We start from the raw sequence: 19473 nt of genomic DNA, 5'->3' as shown, positions 1-19473 counted from the left end.
AGAGCAGAGAACAAGCAGTGAATACACATGCATGTTTTCCCATTTTAATTGATTCCCGTTAGGTTAGAAATCTCTAGGCACAGCATGTCTGTTTAAAATATTTTGAGACTACATAAAAGAAACCAAGAACGAGGATGTGGCCTGGCAGGAACTCTGAGTCTGGGCTGTAATCAGCAAAATGCACTGCTCGGAATTTGATAAAGGGAATTAGGAGGAAGACCCAGGCTCTAAATCATGGCTTGACACACCCAAGGGCATACAAACATAACAGCAAACTGGCTTTTACGTAACAAAAATAAGATACATCACACTCCATCTTATTTTCAGCCTCTTAACTCTCAGTTTTGTGCTGATAACAGTGGATACTCAGAGGTGATAGGAAGCTGCACGGGGAGGGGGATGGGGGGGAGTCTCCGACCTGACTGTCTGCTAAAGATGCCTCCTTCCTCTTGACTGAGGAACACAATCCCAAGAACAAAGAAAGCTGCTGCACATGCTATCAGCAGCCCAGGAGAGCCACATAAATGACAATTACAAGGGTTATGCTGAAAAGATCCCCAGCTGTCCTCGGGGAGAATACCAGAATTCTCTGACATTAACAGAAGTGGGGGAGGATTCATAAAATCCTAAGAGTCTAGGGCCAGGGTCCCAGTCTCTCTGCTAGCACCCTCACTGAGAAAAGTTATGTCAATGAGTGTATTGACTGGAGTAAAGAAATAAACCCTGTATTTAGAATTTGTGGAACCAATATTTGATGACACATTTGATACAGACGATCAAAACAAAGATAGTCTATAGGCACACAACAGATTATTTTAATTTCTATAATGCAAATGTTAGGTGATGAAGCTTACTTTTTTGCCTCTTAGGTCAAATTTTCAGAAAAGGTGTCGTAACACCTCATCAAATTGACAACTCTTAGGGTTTCATTCACACTTACCATGGTGTTAGGACTTGCTCTTAACAATTTGCATCCCTTCATACCTCATAGCTTAATTTAACATCTAAAGTTGTAACACAACCAGTTACCCGCAAGATGGTTGTCAGATAGAAGGCCAATCCACTTTTGGTCATCTCTGTCTCTAGGAAGGCATCCTTTTAACTCAACAAGGAAATATAAACAACTAAAGAAGGTATGATACATTTACTGCTTAGTATAATTAAGCTAATTTGAATGTGTTACTTTTTCTAATGATTAGATTGCTCTACTTTTTAACATTTAAATCCTGGCATAAAACTACAGCAGTCCTCCCACTCCAGATTAGCTCCTACGGTCTAAACATAAATAAATGTATGCCCTTTGGTGCTCCAGAGAAAAACCTACCCTGGCATAACACCTGTCAGGAAATGCTGACGTAATCTAGCTCAAGCCTGTTTTATTAGCAACACAAGGAAACATGCCAGTTTTCCTGGCTCCTCATTTTCACTAAAGCGCATAGGAGACAGTCTTGTTTTTTACTTTGTTTCTAATCTTTATTTTAAAAGAACTCAACCTGGAAACTGTATGAGGGCAGGTTTATCTTAATGAGGTGCTTGGCTGACCCACAGTAGCAACAGATTTGGCAAACGTTGATGCATTTCATCCCATTCACATTTCTATCTCCTGCCCCTCGACTGTGAAAGAGGATGGAGTCTTCACCTTCCTAACTCCAGGATCTATCACGGAGTAGACCCTTTCTATTGATGGAACAAACGAACATGGTTCTATGACCCACACAGTGAGATGAAGGAACCTGCTGACACACAATGCTGCACTCTTGCCACCCTAGCTTACGTTAACTTGCTAAAAAGGTGACAGGTAGAGCAATGTGACTCTTTCACGCAAGCAATTTAGAAACTGAGATTATAAATGACCTTGGAGAACCGTTTCCAGTTAAAATGACACTCGGGTGACTGCTGATATAGAGCCACATCATCTTAAATTTCTGACTCCCAGAGTAACCAGCAAAATAGCACTTTTAAAGTATATTTTTCTAATCTGCTGTAGATTATTTTCAAACTGCAATACGAGACATTTTTCCTCATTTGCTCTAGTAGAAAAAAGGTGTACTATAGGTATTGCAACTAAAAGAACAGCTACATGAAAACATGCCTTGTAGACACAAAAGTACAAATGAGAATGTATTTCCCTGACATTTTCTACTAGAAGAAAAGTGCTAAGGTAAACGTCTTAGGTCATAAATAGTCTCTATTCTGTCTGGGCAGGTCAGTGTTGAGCTTTATCCCCAGACGGGACGATGCACTTTCCTGTGGTTTTCTCCGGCCATGGTGTCTGTTTTTTGGCTTTTTTCCTGATCTGGATGCTATTTCAAGCCAGTTTTTCCCCAGTGAGCTGCAAAAGGCTGTTCCCCCTCCACAAGGGAACTCATATCTAAGTGATTCCTATAGATACAAGCAATGGAGGAAACACTGGGGATAATTTCAAAACAAGAATCCTATTCTCCCCAATTATTCTATTATACAAGTTTGTCCAAATAGTTACTAGATGCATTAAACACATCTACCGATTCATTCATTTGATCATTCAACAAGTATTTTATTGAGCATATGCTATATGCCAGAAACTATTCTAGGTATAAGGATACAGTGGAGAACAAGAGTCATAGACCCTGTCTTTAAGCTTACGGTTTTAGCCTAGACAGGCAAAAAAGTAAATAAACAAGTAAATATAAAAGATGAGGCTAGAGCTGTGAAGGAATGAATCAAGACATTACACTGAAAAATAATGGGGATAATCTATTCCGACAGAATATTGTTTCCCTGATTCCACCTTCTGACTCCTTCCTTGCTTTATGGTTAATGTTCAGCTTCAAAGAGCCTCAAAGAGTCAAGCCTTTTATTTGTATTAAATTCCAAAAGCAAATGATAACTGTGTTTTTTAATTGGCCACCTGCATCCACAATTTAAAATCTGCATGAGAAAATGAAGGATGCCCTTTGGAAAAAATGTTTCTCCATATGTTCACATAAAATGAATTTTAAAAATAATTTTAAAAATTAAGAATCTTGGGGGCAGCCGGGTGACTCGGTTAGAGCACAGTGCTCGTAACAAACACCAAGGTCGCTGGTTCGATTCCCACATGGGCCAGTGAGTTGCGCCCTCCACAACTAGATTGAAAAACAATGACTTGACTTGGAGCTGATGGGTCCTGGAAAAACACTGTTCCCCAATATTCCCCAATTAAAAAAAATAATTAAGAATCTTATATAATGTTCATTTTTGAAACTAAAAACTTAATTTGAAAGTAAAAGTCATTAATCCTGGCAGAAATATTGTCTAACACACTTCTTTCTACAAACAGGGGAACCCTGCCTACGAGAAATATATAAGACCACTATTACAAAGCTGGAGACCCAAGCTCTGAAATAATCAACAGCGTTCAAGAAGCATTACTATGTGATGATGCTAGTATGGCATATACATCATTAAAATTTTAAAGTACACATGTATGTAGTTTTGAAAGAATTATTATCTTTTAGAGACATGGTCTAAAGTGAATGAAATACTGTGATTTACTTTCAAATAATCCATGGGAGGAAAAGAGCGAATGAATAGCTGTTGATGTTGGTGAATGGGTACATGGGTGTTGACACTATGTTTGAAATTTCCCACAATAAAACACTGTTGCACTATCCATGTGTAGCATCGATTTTGTTAAATGCTAGGATTTTGCTTTAGATCTAGCAAAAGCCAATAAACTCCTTAGTTATCACTTGTGTCTGTAGCACACATTTATCGGAAGGTTTAAAAGCACAAACGTGTGCGCACATGCTCCAAAAGTGCCTGTGGAAATGTAACCTAAACAAATAAGGAGCCCTAAGAAGGCTACGAATTATCAAATTTTTTAATCAACTCTTCTGCAGAAAACTGTTGCAAATTTCATAAGACATCATTGTCTCAAATTACCCAAATATAATCAAGCTACACTTTTATATAATTTTTAGTTGCTTAAGTTTATAAAACTCTCAAAATTAAACGCCACCAGACAAATTAAACTGCAAAATGCCTCAGCTGGTTACTTTTTTAAATTTACTCATATAATCAAGTTAGTTGTTAATAAATCTAGAAAACTTACCAAAAGCAAACTTATCTCCAGTAAACTGATCAAGGAAGAGACTTCTTAAGTTCTTAACTTTTAAATTGCAGACGAGCTAAAATTATTCCCGTTTCCATACCTGTATTCAAGCCAAATCATTTAATCTCACATTCACCTCAGCTAATTTAACACATAAGTGGCTGGCTTGGTTTTTTTCTTAGGTGACCACTAATCAATTTGAAGTAGGAGGCCATTTTCTAAAAAGATAACGTCATACTAGTATATGTACTGAAACCACAGCAACCTGCCAATAACATTAAGGAATTTTAGTTTGAAGATGGTGAAAATGGGGTCATTTCTGAATGCTGGTCACTTGTAAAATCTTTTTTTTTTGCTTTTGTCAAATCTTAAATGTTCAGAGAGACATGGGATGAAGTAAGTGTTCTTATCCTCCTTTTCAGAGACAGACTCAGACTCTCCTCACAGGAGAAAAGGAGCAACCTGCCCTAGAGCACACAGCCTCCACACCGCTCCTCCCATAGAACCGGGAAGAAATTATGAGACTTCCTTTCATCAGGTGTTCTAGCAAACCAGGAAGTCTCACACTAGTTAACATAATCCTTCCGTAACTTCCAAGAAATACAATCAAATGAACTTTCTAAAATAAGACTACACTGAAACCAATAAAAGTACATGTATCTCCAACTGTTCCAGATCCCCCATTTACTGCAGTTTATTTCTTCTCCTCAGAAATAAACTTAACTTGAATAATAAAATGCATTTGTGGGCCACTATAATAAAGTGCCTGAGGAGTCAGTTTGCCCCTGTGCTCACCACAAGGCCAGGGTAAGGGTCATATTCACAACTATGACAATTGGTGGATAACTGAAGGAAAATCTTTAACCTTCAACATATGTCCTATTGGAAAAACTTTTTCAAACTGTATGTTCACTGTTCACATGGCACTGTTTTAGACAAAATTAATAATCCCATATATTCGTGCTTTAATAATACAGTCGAGTTCTATAAACTGCATCCTATGGTGCCACTGAATCCTCTTGAATCAAATGCAAGTGTGCTATAGGCAGTACCTATTGGTTCATAAAACAATGCATACTTTAGACAAAGAATATGATTTGCCCCCTGAAGTAACAATAATCAATAAATACAAACCTAATTTGTATATTTCATTTTTTATTAGTTTTTTGTTTTTTTTTTGTTTTTTTTTCTGGTAGACAGTACACTTGGGAATTATACTGCACCAGGCATAAGAAGTAAGATTTCTACCACAGGGAGATTTTGTATTCAGAATCCAATATAAATATTTCTAGTCAGACATTTCCATGGCTACAGATATTTGGTTGCTTGATTTATATGCATAGAAAGAAACAGTTGTCATAACTGCAAAAAGCAGTACTTAACACGTACTTTTAAATGATTGGAACCGTTTTCCTTTACCGTTACAATACTGGTTATTGATTTGGAAACTAGGTCACCCTACATGATGTTTTGATTCTTCTCAAAGGCATCATGACTACTCTGTTTATTCTTTCATTCCTGCATTTTTAGCCTTCTAGATGAGTTAGGGACCATTTAATCAGAAATCATCTTAGCACTGTAATTTTAAAAAAGCTCTGTTAAGGGTAGATTATATACCATAATGATTTTCAGACTTCTTTTTATAAAAAAGGTATCTGGAGGCTCTGAACAGGCACATGCAAACTCAGGGTGAAGGGAACAAACAGAAGAGTCTGCTGAAGCACAAAACCTCCTTCTGGTCCTCAATGTCTTCAAATAAATACAAAGTAGAAAAAAAAAAATCCCACACTGTTATTTAGAAAAAAAAAAACAATCAGTCTCTTCTACCTCCTGGAGAGTCCACTTCCAGGAGCGCGTCCCGAGCTGGCCATCAGTCGTCCGTCTTCCGGGCCAGCCGGCAGAAAGTCCAGTTGTGCTCCACCGTGTTCTCGTTGGCCCGCTCACTCATGTGATGCACGCGGGTGTTGCGGATCGTGAAGCCCTGCTTTGTGATGTACTCCATCAGGTGGACCCGCAGGGAAACTTCCTGGTGATAATCACAGGGTCCGAAAGTGAAGGAGACCTGGCAGTCTCTGGTGTCCATCATGTGCTTATTCCACTTAGTGAAATAGTTTGAGATGCCTTCTAGTAAGGAATGGACCTTGGTGGTGATGGTTAATTGGGTTATGATGACGGCTACTGGATTAGAGTACTTTGAAAGCTTCCGGGTACTAGATAACTCCACAACTTCTTCAAAAGTATCCATAGGATATAAAGGCTTAGGGTCATTGAGACACTGAATCAAGGGCTCGATCTGATAAAAATCTGCTTCTTTTCGAAGCAGATCAAATTCCTTAAAATCCAGGGGTAAGGTCAACTCTGAAGTTCTTAAGAAGTTGAGGACATAGCGGAAAAGAGGTCCATCGCGATCAATGAAGTAATTGCCTTGAGGGTCTCGAGCTGTGGGGAAGTCCCCCCCAAACATAGCTCCAAGCATGGAATCCGGGTATCGCGTCAATGTGGTGAGAGACGTTGTATACAAGTGTCCACCTACATTTAACGTGACTGGTTCAGTCATCTGAAAATTTTTAAAACATGATCAGTCATCTGAAATTTTTAAAATCCTAACTTTGACAGATTAAGAAAATTAATGGTAACAAGCAAAGCAGAAGATTCCTTGAAGCTATAACATATTTAGCAATCCTATTATGCAAAAATAGCTTTATTTTCAGTAATAAACCCACCTAGATGAAGGGATCTAACATTTGCTTTCGATAGGAAAAAAATGGGATAAATCCAATTTTTAAAAGATTTATACTAAGAAACAAGGGCATGACTTCCAAAGCCACTTAATTTCAGGCCCAGTATCTAAAGAGAGTATATTATGAAAAGACAAAGGCCAAACTAAAATAAACTAAGTTTCTGATTTTAAGAAGACTTTCATTTTTAACTCAATTTGACATAAATAGGCAAAAAGATTTGATAATGAAAGACATCTATTTTCAATACTTCTTTTGTTTTTCCCCCTCAAAAAGGGGATGAAATCGTGAAATTTATTTTAAAGATAAAAATTTAATCTTCGTAACTTTTTCATGGTAATAACCGTTGTGCCAAACACTAAGTTAAAATACAGTTTGTCAACACAATCTCATATGCCCAAAAGCTAACGGCAGCTTTCAGATTTCAAAATCTGATAGTGTATTCACTTTTGTAACATTAATGTTGCAATCTGGCCTTTAGTTTTGAAAAGCAAGCTTCTCTAAATAATATATACATACCTTGGGTTTCAGAAATTATATTTAGGGAAAAAAAAATAAAGTCAGGCAGATAGACTTCTGGTGCTAGGCAAGTAAAATATTTCTTACCAAAGGAAAAGAAAAACAAGAAAATATGCACACGTGAAGAAAATAAAGTGCAAGTGGGAGAAAAGGCACCTTCTCAACGGTTAACCTTCCTAACCACAAGAAAATGTCTTCTGTACCATTACCTAGTGGACCATTTTCAGAGTCACTCATCTATGAAGGAAGAGTATTAAAAGCAATAAACTTTAAAGATCAAAAAATCATGATCTCTTTCAAATAAGTGATTATAATAAAAAGTTACCTGGAGAGTCTATATTGAGTTTGCTCCCATAGAAAACACCAAACAAAACAAAAATGTGCCAAAAATACATGTAAACTAAGGGGAGGTTGCACCAATTTATAACTTCCAGTCTTACGAGATGTATTATACGTAAGAATACATATAAAGGGGGGAAAGACACACAAACATAATTTGCCAGCCTTCAAAATGCATCTGCAAACGCCTCTCACCATATAGCCCCAGTCTCCATTATCCATCTGCTCCAGCTCTGCGTCTTGGGGAGCCCAGGTTCCAGGGAAACTTGGGGAGGAGAAAAAGACATGATAGCACATGTAACTATGAAAACAGAGAAGAAAGGTTTTTCCACCCAACAGAGCAGGCAAAATACCAGAAAACTACTCATCTTTGCTCAATTAAAACCTGCTACAGGGCAAAGATCTGGGAAAGAAAGCATTCCTCTAGGGCCTTCAGGCCTTCTGTGAGTCTCTATCCTTCCCACAACATGTACCTAACCTTTACAGAGAAAGAATCATCCTATACTTAGAGAAGGAAGAACAGCCCAGTAAGTAAACCAGTCATTCAAATTCTATCTTCTCTGAAAATTTTATTTTTAGAATTTATATAGAACATTATGATTAACTCTACAAATGTATCCTTGTGCAAACTTATGATGATCTTTATCACAAAGGTTAAGAGAAAGGGAGAAAGAGAAAACTCTTCTTCATTAGAATTTCAGCTATACAAACTAAACATCTCAGTAAAAGCATTAAAAACCACAAACCTCCATAACACCGATATAACTTTCCAAGAGAAATACATCCGAATGGTATTTCTTTTATAACAAAAAAACTAATTATATTTCTAACAGTGATACATTCCACTTTATATAATAATCAAAACAAACAGAAAATGATTTAAATGCCCAACCAGTAGAGCACAATCTGGGGTGAAAAGAACCTTACTAATCTGTGAAGGGCCAGCCTGAAGACGCTGATAAACACACAGGTAGTAATGATGCCAGTTTGAATTTACCTACAATTCAAAATCACTTTAAACAGGTCCCAGCTCCTGAGAGCTGCTTTAGTCAGTTCCCTCTCACACACGTCATTCCCCAAGTCAACCAGCAAAGCAAACTGCAGAACAAATTTCAAAAGCTCTGGCAGTAGACTGTAAGAAACATGGACTTATCAGTATTTACCCAGGAACAGCATTGGCTTTTCTATGTGGTCTTTGAACAGATTCACTTTTCCCACTTTTAGAGGAATCTGGCACACTATTCCCAGAACAGGCGCTGGCTACAGAAGATCACAAAGGCTCTTTCTCAAAAGGTCACTCAGGCATGTAGAGAACATTTGCATAGCACAGCATGGGCTGAAATCAGAGCCTGAAGCATCTATGTCTCCACCTCGAAAATTCTTCAAAGCAAACAAGCTAAAACGTGGACCAGACAACGTGCAGTCAGTTTTTATTCTCCACACTCAGCAGTTAGATATAGATAGGCCTCCACATGCTATAGGGTGAGAAATGGAATAAATGTCAAATTCAGGGCTGCTGTAACATCCTTTCATTCCTCTGACTTGCTCCATAAACACTATTTGAAGTAAAGAGAACTAAGAGACAGGATTTACCCATTTGTATCAGGAGCATCTGAGTCCGTTACTGATACAACAGGCAGATCAGTAACTGAGCAGTTTAAAAGGCCAGTCTTCCAAAAGTTCTGGGAAGATGCTCTTCTTTGGCATCTTCCCATCACCCAAAGTATTCATTCCTGACAGTCTCAAAATAATTCTGTCAACCAACATTCACTGTTGGTCAATAAACATTACGTGCAATGTGGATATACAGAAATAGGGAAGGTACAATCCTGGTGCTCACGGAGCTTTCAATCTATGAAGAAAGGCAACATACAACTGAAGTGCAGAACAGAACTCAAAAGGGCCCCAGACCAGATGGACTGGCGGAGGCCTTCCGGAAGAAAGAGCAAGGATAATTCCAAATGAAAAACGGAGGACTTCTGGGAAGAACTCACTCAGCAGAATTCTGCAGGAATATCTGGACAACCTGAGAAGGGACTCCAGAATGAAGAAACAATTTAAGAAACTTGAAGGATTAACCTTAGACCCCCTACAGCTATCTATTAATCTTACCCACCTAGTAGGGACTTATTTACAAATTTAACAGTAACTCAGTCCAAGTCAGCAGTCATAATGGGTTTGTAAAAATTCCCCTAAGGCAAAATAGCAAGAATCTACTCGCTAGTGTGATTGAAGGCAATTGGTCCTGTCTTTTAAATGAAGAACTGCAATACATGAATATTCAAGTGGTTAAAGGGGAAATGGGGGACCAAAGACAAGGGAAAAAAAGACAACAATGTTACAGCTGTTATGCAAGGTCTGCACACTCTTAATCCTTTTTTTTCTTTCTCTTTTTTACTGCTAAATCAAAAGAAGATAACTTCCTAAGCAATCAAAAAAGAAAATCAGATGATGCCCCTAAATCTGTTCCCCAGCAAAAGCCAAGGTTCTCTTCTGGTACAAAAATGTAATGAAACCTCAGGCTTAATAATTCAGGAAAGCAATTATGGGAATCTATATAAGCCCATGTTTCTTAAAAAACACCCAAAAGCCTCCTTGCACTTGTGTAAAAAATAAAATCAAAATAAAATGAAGTTACTATGAGACACTTCCAATAACAAGGACTAAACTATCCAAAGAAATCTAATTGTTCACTAAAGAGCTCTAAGGGAAAAAATAGTATTGATTAGTTTAAATTTTATCTCTACTCCTTACTTCTAAACATCCTCAGTGGAGATGCTTTACATACAGCAAGAAACTAACCAAAAAATGCAGGAAGATTCCTGGTCATCCCAAAGCGGGAGAATCAGCCTCTGAATCCATGACTACTAGGAACATCTCAGAGACAACGCAGATGAATGAAACAGAACATAATCCAAAAGAATTTCCGGAATAGCTTCAATCTCTTCTAAATCATTTTCCAGAGCTACTAACAATTAGAAAATGATTTATTTGCTTTTCATCTTCTCTCCCTTCTGGCATAGTCTCCAGTGGAGGGCTTAATGAGAAGTTAAATGACCACAAGACAGGCAGCAGAAGGAAGAGCTTGAAATGGGCATCCAATGGGCCTGTATTAATCGATGAAAAATCTACTATTTCAGAAAATTTGCCAGGAACGGAGATTATGAGGGTAGCAATGAAAAAAAGTTTCCTTTACAGTGACTTGCCTTACTAAAGATCGTTTTAAACAACAGTGAATGCAACCAAGCACAATTCTAGAATTCAAAGAAAGGCTTCAGACCCTACAAAATCAGTTCACCTGGAAAGATGTGACCTCTGGCCCAAATAAAATTCTTGTGGAAACTGGCTGACAGGTTCCAAAGAATATAAAGCACTACTGAAAATTCACCCCGTTTAAGCTTCAAATGTTAATCATGACTAATGCATAAATTCTGTTAGCAGATAATTAAGCTAAGGAAAACACTAAATAATTTATAAAAGCCTTAAAAGAACTTGCTAGGAATTTTCTAAAATAGCAAATATGAAAAATGCACAACTCAACAAGTTTAATACCTTAAAGAATTAACCCAAGACCACCTGAAAGCCATTCTCCTCACCACTGCAGATTACAGGCATTATGGTTATGATGAACTAACTTAATGCAAATATTCTGTGTTTATCATATCTGCTACAGACAAAGAATTCTCTGGGGCAAAAGTTCTATTCCTATATAACAACCTATACACTGCAAAGCACACACCTCTGAACTTGAATAATTTAAAAAAACCTATAGCTACACCTCCCCAAAGTTTCCAAGTAGCCCTTTTAAAATGCCTTTCTACTGAAATCTTTATGTCTGGCATTCAGAAAAGAAGGCTCAATAAATTCCATCTATACATACCTTCAAATTACCTCTGTACTGAATTTCTCTGTTCTTGAAATGTGGGAGTTTGAAAGTGAGATACTTTTTATAGTACCGTAACTAGTTCAGCGACATCTAAAGGAGTCTTTTGGGTTAACATTCACATACAGGCTGGCACAAGTAGCCAGGCGCACAAGAATGTGACTATCATGCTAGATTATCCTAACATACACTGAAGAAATGGATTGCTTCTTCCTAAAACGAGTTCTTTTCTCTCTCCCCTCTCTCCACTGCCCTCCAGAGGAAAGGCTAAGTTGAAAATTGACTTTAATACAAAGAACTGTCACAAATAGTCACAAAATAATTCATTTCCTCTTACCCTCAGTTTCTACAAGATAAAACAAAAGTAATAATACCACTTAGGCACAACACAAAGGTAACAAGTAACCTACAGAGTAACAGATCAGACAAAGGTTCTGAAGTCACACACAGACCAAGTGCAGAGGAAAGAGAACTGGTTATGGGTAAGGATCTGTAATCCCAATTCTGTGCCATTACTATTTATCACTCTTTATGCCCCGTTGCGTCTTTGCAGGACAGGAGAAAATAAGTGAGATCATGAATAGAAAACCATTTGTAAACTGGCAAGTATTAAACAAACAAAGATACTAATGACAATATAAACAAACGTCCTATGGTGAATTAAGAAACTTCAGTGTGAACACAAGTAATTTAAGAGCACGGCAGGAAGACAGGGCAAATAGGGAAGAGAAGTCCTCTTAATCTGCTTCCAATCTCCCCAGGCCCTCCTTTCCCCGGAGCTGCAGAAGGGAGAACTAAGGTAAAGGGGAGTGTGCATTCTCAGACATCTGAGCTCTTGAGCACAGAAGGAACTTCTTGAAAGCATGACTCAGGATTATCTCCAAGTTAAAGCTGAATCCAAATAAATACGTGTATTCCATCTTAAATAGACTTTACATATCAAATCCAAGACACACTGAGGAATTCATAGTAAGATGCACCCTAGGGTCCCTTTATGTAGTAATGCTTTGGTTAAAATATCAATTACGAAAATTCAAATCACACAAGCCTTAGGAATGGCATGATGACTGTCCTGACCACTCGATTCTTAATATTTATGGCATTACACAAATGAAATATGAGTATGGACTGAGAGTCTCAAACAAAGAGCAAGTTCTCTCAACCTACCAACCCTGCAGGTAAACATTGTTTTCCTTTTCCTAGCTACAGATTGGTGCATTTGAAAACATCTCAATCTTGGGTTCAGGCCTGTAATAAATGCTGTCCCCTACTTCTTTCCTGTCCTGGAATCATTCATGTATTTGAACATTTGTGACAAGAAAATTAACATGCCAAGAGGAAATGGTAAAAGACCTTAGGCTACCCCAAACATTCTTTGCCAAACCAGGTCACCCGAGTCTCTTTGCACTCAAATCTCTTCAATCACAAAGTCCTAAAATTGGATTTATCAACTTATCCCATAACTGGTATACTTGAACAGAAACTTGATAACTTCAGCAGAATTTCCAAACAGATCTCTGTTTCATTTCTCCCGTCCCACCCCAGACACCGCCTCCACCACCATCAGCTCAGCAGGTGTTTCAGGGGCTCCCCATTCCCGTGGCCATTTATCACCTCTGACATCAAGCATTAAAAATGCCATGACACACATAAATCTGAGCATAAAACACTCAGCTGCAGTCAGAGTGTCTCTCTGGGACAGAAAATCCCCTAAGACAGGGAACCCTGCTTTAGGCTTTAAATTAGGGCAAACGGTGGCTAATAAGCGCCACCACCACCACCCAAAAAAAGAAACCAATAATTTTCGAGCACACCTCGAGGTGTCCCCGACCCGGCCGTGCTTCGCTGTCGCCCCGCAGGCGATGCCCCCTCTTCCGACCCGCCCGGGCGTGGAACCGGAGATGCTCCGGGCACGGGCGGGGAACATGCATTGGAGCCCGAACCCCGGTCCGCCGAAACCGCACGTCCGCGCCGGGCGGGCCCCGAAACCCTGGCCGAACCCCGGCCACTCGGCCGCAGGCAGCCCGCCGCGGGCTCGTGCCAGCCCCGGAGCGCGCTGCCCGGGCTCCCCGCGGTCCCCTCAGCGCGGCCCCACCACCGCCCGGGATTCTCCTCCACCCCGCTCTCCCGGCCGCTCCGCGAGGGCTTCTTCTTGTGCCCTGCTCTCCCGAGCCCCGGGCCCCTAAGCCCCGGGCCCGCCCCCACTCACTGCAAGCTGGCCGCGGTGGCTGGGCCGGGAGATGCCGGCGGCCGGAGAGCGCGAGCGCGAGGACGAGCGAGCCCGCGCCCGGCGGCGGCGGCAGCAGCGGCAGAGTGGACGACTGAGCCGGCGCCCGGAGTTGCGGCTCCTGCCGCTCGGCGCAGGAGGTGCCTCCCAGCAGAGCCGCGGCGCCACGAGCGCGGGCGCCCCCTAATGGCGGCGCGTGCGGGAAGCCAGAGGGCGGGGAGGCGAGGAATTCCGCGGGGCGCAGCCAGGCCTCACGGTCCGGCGGGCTCTGCAGCAGTCCCAAAGCCCCAGTCCCCTCCTCCCCCGAGGCTCCGCCCCGAAACACCGAGGCCCCGCCCAGAACCCGCCCCTACGTTCTGCCTCCGCCCACAATTTGGGATCAGCCTAGCCTCCTCCCCACCCTACTCCATCCCGGCAGTCTTCTGTGCGTCCTCGGACTTAGGGTCCCCACAGCTGTTTTTCTTGTCTTTTCACTAATATATATAGGGTCTCGACCATGTGCCGGCCCTAGGGGATACAGCGGCCACCAAGATTGAGGGGGCTTCTAAATAGAGAAAACAGACGAGACCCAAGGAAACAACCAGTAGACAAAATCATGACAACTTATGATAATAAGTGTTGGGAGGTACATGATAAGAGGAATTAGATGGAGAATAAGGGGAGGGGCCTCTGCTTCAGATGCAATGGCCAAGGAAGACCTGGACCCTGGGCTTGTGGCAGAGCACCTCCTGGCCTTGCCTCCCATGGGGGAGGCGACCCTGTAATTAAGGTCACCTATCAGGCCTGGTGAGCAGGGTAAGGAAGGGCAGCCAGGCCTGAAGGGTCAATATGGGCAGCCAGATGGGGAGAAGGGTAGAGCTGACTTCAGAAAAAATGGCTGGTGCAAAGGCTCTGAGGCCTAAAGGAACTGGCCCTTGCTGAGACTGGGCACCAATAGTGTCCTCATTTCACCAGGAAGGAAGCCAAGGCTGCAGAGGGTGAGGAATTATGTAAAAGTCTCAGGGCTAATTGGTCTCCAAGCATAGACTCCTTCCAAGTCCCATTTACTCCTGCTAACCAGATCTCTGTCCCCTTCCCGGTGGGACTTGATATGGGACATTGGTTTTGCCATTTCTCTTTCTCCACCAGGGATAACCACTAGCCTTAGAAACTCACCTGTGTCTCATGTCTGTGTATGCATGAGCTGGTACTGAGGTTAACTTTTATCGTATGATTATCACAGCCATATCTGATACTTGTTTTTTCTCTGAAAACTGGAATTGATAGTTTAAATAAATGACATATGCTTCATCAATATAATTGCGTGTTACATTATCATATTCAAAAAGAATAGGTGAGTATACAGGAAAATGTGTGATCAACTAGGCAGTGCACAAAAGGTTATACATGGTATTACCCTAATTTTATTTTTAAAAACAAATATAGACAAAAATTTTGAAGGAAATATACCAATCATTGATCATACCTCTCTAAGTAATAGGATAGGTATGTTAGTGACTTATTACTCTTTAATGTTCTTCTGAATTTTCTATATTTCCTAGAATCGATATTGAACTTATAATCAGAAAAATGTGAGTTCTATTTTTTACAAAAGAAAGACAATACCAAAAATATCTAACACTCAGATATCCAGGATTTGTCACCACTGAAAAATCCAGATATGCCCGACTTACTGGTGTCCTTTGAAGAATCGTTTCCCTCTCAGAGGTTCTATTTTCCCCAACTAAAAACTAGAAGAATTTGTCAGTGGTTTTTCACAGAACTATTTCTATATACCTCTTAAAGTTTTCATTGCTCTTATAAATTATATTTTCAAATTTACAGTTTTAAATGTATTGATGGTTATTGAAATGCGGTTGGTTTTTATACAATAATCGTGTATTTCACAAACTTGAGCTCTTTTTTTTTTCTAGATTTTTTTTTGGCGGGGAAAGGGGAACAGGACTCTATTGGGGAACAGTGTGTATTTCCAGGACTTTTTTTCCAAGTCAAGTTGTTGTCCCCTCAATCTTGTGGAGGATGCTGTTCAGCTTCAAATTGTTGTCCTTTCAGTCTTAGTTGTGGAGGGCGCAGCTCAGCTCCAGGTCCAATCGCTGTTGCCCATTGCTGGGGGCGCAGCCCACCATCCCTTGCGGGACTCAAGGAATCAAACTGGCAACCTTGTATTTGAGAGCCCGCTGGCCCATGTGGGAATAGAACCGGCAGCCCTCGGAGCTAGGAGCACGGAGCTCCAACCGCCTGAGCCACCGGGCTGGCCCTGAGCTCTTTTGTAGTTCTAAGTTTATAGGCTCTCTTGAATTTTCTGTGTAAATAGTCATAGTGTCTGCAAGTAATAAGTTTGGTATCTTCCTGTGTAGTCTTTATTTTATTTCCTTTTTCCTTGTTTTACTGCACTGACTAAAATCTCCAGCACAATGTTGAACTGCATTGATGATGGTGGACAATTCTATCTTGTTCTTGACTGTTTCTAATAAGTCACCATTGAATATGGTATTTGTTATAGATTTTTGATAGACAGTCCTGATCAAAGTAAGGAAGCATTATTCTACTTTATTATGAATGGTGTTGAATTTTATCAAATGTGAGATTTTTAACCCTAATGAATTACAATCATGGATTTCATATTATTAAACCATTCTTGGAATAAATTTACCTTGATGATGTACTATTTTTCAAAATGGTGCTCGATGCTGTTTGCTAATATTTTATTTAGGGATTTTGTGTCCATATTTATGAATGAGATATGTCTGCTATTTTTTTTTCACTTATTGTCTCCTTGTCTGGTTTTGCTATCAAAGTTGCATAAGCCTTATAAAATAAATTAAGGAATGGATGTGTCTATTCACTAGAGCAGCTTCTGTAAGACGGATTTTCTGTAGTTTGGATTTTCTATAGGATTCTCCTATGAACCATCGTGGCTTGGGGTTGGGGTGGGGAGTGTTTACACTGACACCCAACCCACCGCATTCAATCTGGCCTCAGGGCCCACCTACTACACCTAAATAGCTCTTGTGGTGCCACCAGGAATCTCCTGATTGTTGAATCCAAAAGAACCTCCTCAGATCTCCCATTCTCAGGCCTCCCTGTGGTGATACGTGGACCGTACCCTGTGAGAGGCAGTCTCTTCCCGTGCCCTGTTCTAGTTTTCCTCCTTCCTCTGCAGCACCATCGCTCAGACTCCTGGAGATGCTCCTCCTCGCTTTACCCATCTTCTGTCCAGGCTGCTAACTAAGTCCATCGTCTCCTCTCTGCCTCCCCCTCTGTGGACTAGCTCAGCCACCTCCATTAATCCAGTATTGTCTCTTAGCCAAAAGATTCCCAAACCCATACCTCCAGCCCAGGCCTCTGTCTTCAACTTCCGACCTACAGACGCTGCATATCCTCCAGCCCCTACGATGTGCCAGGTACTGTGCTAAGTGCTTCTACCTTCTGGGTCAGTTCTCTATTGCCATGTAACAAATTATCCAAAACGTATGGCTTAAAACAACCAACATTTCTTATCACACAGTTTCTATGGGTCAAGAATGTAGAAGTGGATTAGGCAGGTAGCAGCTCTTGCAGCGTGGATGTCAGCTGGGGCTGCAGTCAGCTGAAGGCTTGCTCGGGCTGGAGAACTGGCTTCTAGGCTCACTTGTGTGGTTTTCAGCAGGCGCAGCAGTTCTTCTTCACATGAGCCTCTTGACAACATGGCAGCTGGCATCCCCCAGAGCGAGTGGTCGAAGAGAGAACAAGACAAAGCCACAATGTCTTTTACAAACCAGCCTTGAAAGTCGCAGACCAGTCCTATTATCGTGTGGGAGGGCCCCACACAAGGATGCGATTACCAGGTGGTGGGAATCATGGGGTTACCTTGGAGGCTGCCCACCACATCCGTACAACACCTCACGGTACAGATCAGAAAACGAAGGCAAGCAGAGCTGAAGTCACTGCTCGTGGCCGCACAGCCAAGTGTGAGGAGAGAGATCTGAACACAGCTCTGCCGGCTCCCTGCAATTTTCTCCTCCGATGGTCCATCTCCAGCGTCCTCACCTTCAACATGTGAAAACCTGACCCCTCCCGCCTCACCACCCCCAAACCTCCCAAGTCCCCAGCTCAGCTCAGCGAATGGTGCCACCATCCTCCCATCTGTCCAAACCAGAAACTTGGAGTCATGCCCGCCCCTCCCGCCCCCTCACTTCCCAGTGCCAGACACCCCAGCCCTGCCAAGTCTTCCTCCTCCATGCAGCTCGGATCCATCTCCCTCTCTCCATCTCCATCACTGTCTCACCGGGCCAAGCCACTAACATGGCTGTCCATCCTGAGGTCCCTCATTCTCTCTGCCCCAACACTCCCCACCCACCCTCCTCTCTCCAGCCTTAGTCACCTTTAAGTACACAAAGTCGTTGTGTCACCCTGCCTGCTTTAAACTCCTTCGATGGCTCCCATTGCCTTCAGGATCCGGCCCAAATTCCCCCTGGGGGGACCAGGCCCCTGCCCACTTCCCTGGCCTCCTCCTTGGACCCTCTTATCTCTGTTGGGACCCCAACCCCTATGGCCATCTTTTGGTATCTAGGACTCACTGCAAAATTTTTCACTTCAGGGCCTCTGTTATGCTGTTCCCTTAGCCTGGAACATTCCCCCAGCCTTTGGCATGCCTGTATCCTCATCCTCCTGCATATGGCCACCTCCTCAGAGAGGCCTTTCCCGACCGCTCAGCCAGGCTGATGTCCCCCGAGTTGAACTTCCACAGTGCCTGTCCTTCTCTCCTTACCTCACTGCTTCTCAGCCGAACTGTGCGCTCCCTGAGAGCAGTGCTGTGTCTGCCTGGCTCAGGGCAGCAGCCTAGAACTTCACAATAAGCCTGGCACTCAGCACGTACTCGACAATTAGGGGAGAGTTCGGTGCATTCTCTCCACTCCCTGCATCCCCCCTTGCACCCCATCCTCCAGCCACTGCACAATGTTCGGTGCCTTAAATGAAGCATGGGATCCCTCATCTCCAGGTCTCTGCACATGCTGTTCCCTCTACAGGGATGCTCGTCCCTCCTGCCCCCTATTTACTCAACTAAATCCTGTATATTCATCGGGAACTAAGGTTACCAGGTTTAGGAAACGAAAAGACAGGATGCTCAGTTAAATTTGAATTTCAGATAAACAATGAATAATTTTTTAATTGTAAGTATGTCACAAATATTGCACTAAATAAAAGCATCCTGTATTTTATCTGGCAACTCTCGCAGGAACCAGCACCAGTTCCCCCTCCTCTAGGAGATCTCCCTGGCCTCTATTGCCCCCCCCCCCATAAGGTCTGTTCACCCCTCAGCCCCAGGCTCCCAAACCACTCTCCTGCTCGCCCCAGCTCAGCAGGAACGCTCACTGTGTTCTGAAATTGTCTGTTACCAACTAGAATGTGGCCTCCTTGACAGAGAAGACTGGCTCAAGTCTTCATGCAGAGTATCTCTTTTCACCTGGAACAATCCTGGCCACAGGAAATGCTTAGTAAGGTTCCTGAGTGGAGAAATGAAAGAGCACTGAAGACGGAATAAAAACAGTAAACAAGATGAAAAAAGGAACTGGCAAATGAAACACAGCCCACAAAACGGGCTGAATCTCTTGGCTGATTATGCACAGTGAGGAGCTCCCTTTCCCATCCCGCCTCCCTGTCCTGTCTGGCTTCTGTCACTGAGCCCCCCACCAGGTCCCCCCAGTCTCAG

At 42.0% G+C, this 19473-nt stretch overlaps 2 protein-coding genes across 6 annotated transcripts in view; one reads left to right on the top strand and one right to left on the bottom strand.

The window, feature by feature from the left end:
* ACOX2 (acyl-CoA oxidase 2) overlaps positions 1-3632 on the top strand; it is a 28519-nt gene extending 24887 nt beyond the window's left edge. For both annotated transcript variants that reach the window (XM_019724125.3, XM_019724124.3), the window contains exon 15: positions 3302-3632. In XM_019724125.3, the coding sequence (XP_019579684.3) occupies positions 3302-3364 (63 nt within the window). In that variant the 3' untranslated portion in view covers positions 3365-3632. The remainder of the gene's footprint in view (positions 1-3301) is intronic.
* A 1587-nt stretch (positions 3633-5219) lies between these two features.
* Positions 5220-14062, bottom strand: KCTD6 (potassium channel tetramerization domain containing 6). 4 transcript variants are annotated; one of them, XM_074313194.2, is made up of 3 exons: positions 13764-14062; positions 7867-7936; positions 5220-6632 (listed from the first exon to the last, which is right to left on the bottom strand). In XM_074313194.2, exons 2-3 carry the CDS (start codon positions 7891-7893, stop codon positions 5946-5948), a joined length of 714 nt encoding a protein of 237 aa, XP_074169295.1. In that variant the 5' UTR covers positions 7894-7936; positions 13764-14062; the 3' UTR covers positions 5220-5945. The 4 variants fall into 4 exon arrangements, with proteins under 4 accessions (XP_074169295.1, XP_019579685.1, XP_019579687.1 ...); XM_019724126.3 differs by lacking the exon at positions 13764-14062 and adding an exon at positions 13369-13622; XM_019724128.3 differs by lacking the exon at positions 13764-14062 and adding an exon at positions 11552-11688.
* Positions 14063-19473: the final 5411 nt, after the last annotated feature.

Source organism: Rhinolophus sinicus, chromosome 5, assembly GCF_057876585.1.
Source record: "Rhinolophus sinicus isolate RSI-liver-muscle chromosome 5, RSI-T2T, whole genome shotgun sequence".
NCBI lineage: Eukaryota > Metazoa > Chordata > Mammalia > Chiroptera > Rhinolophidae > Rhinolophus > Rhinolophus sinicus.
The sequence above is the reverse complement of the archived record's forward strand: the minus strand, read 5'-3'. Positions and strand labels throughout refer to the sequence as shown.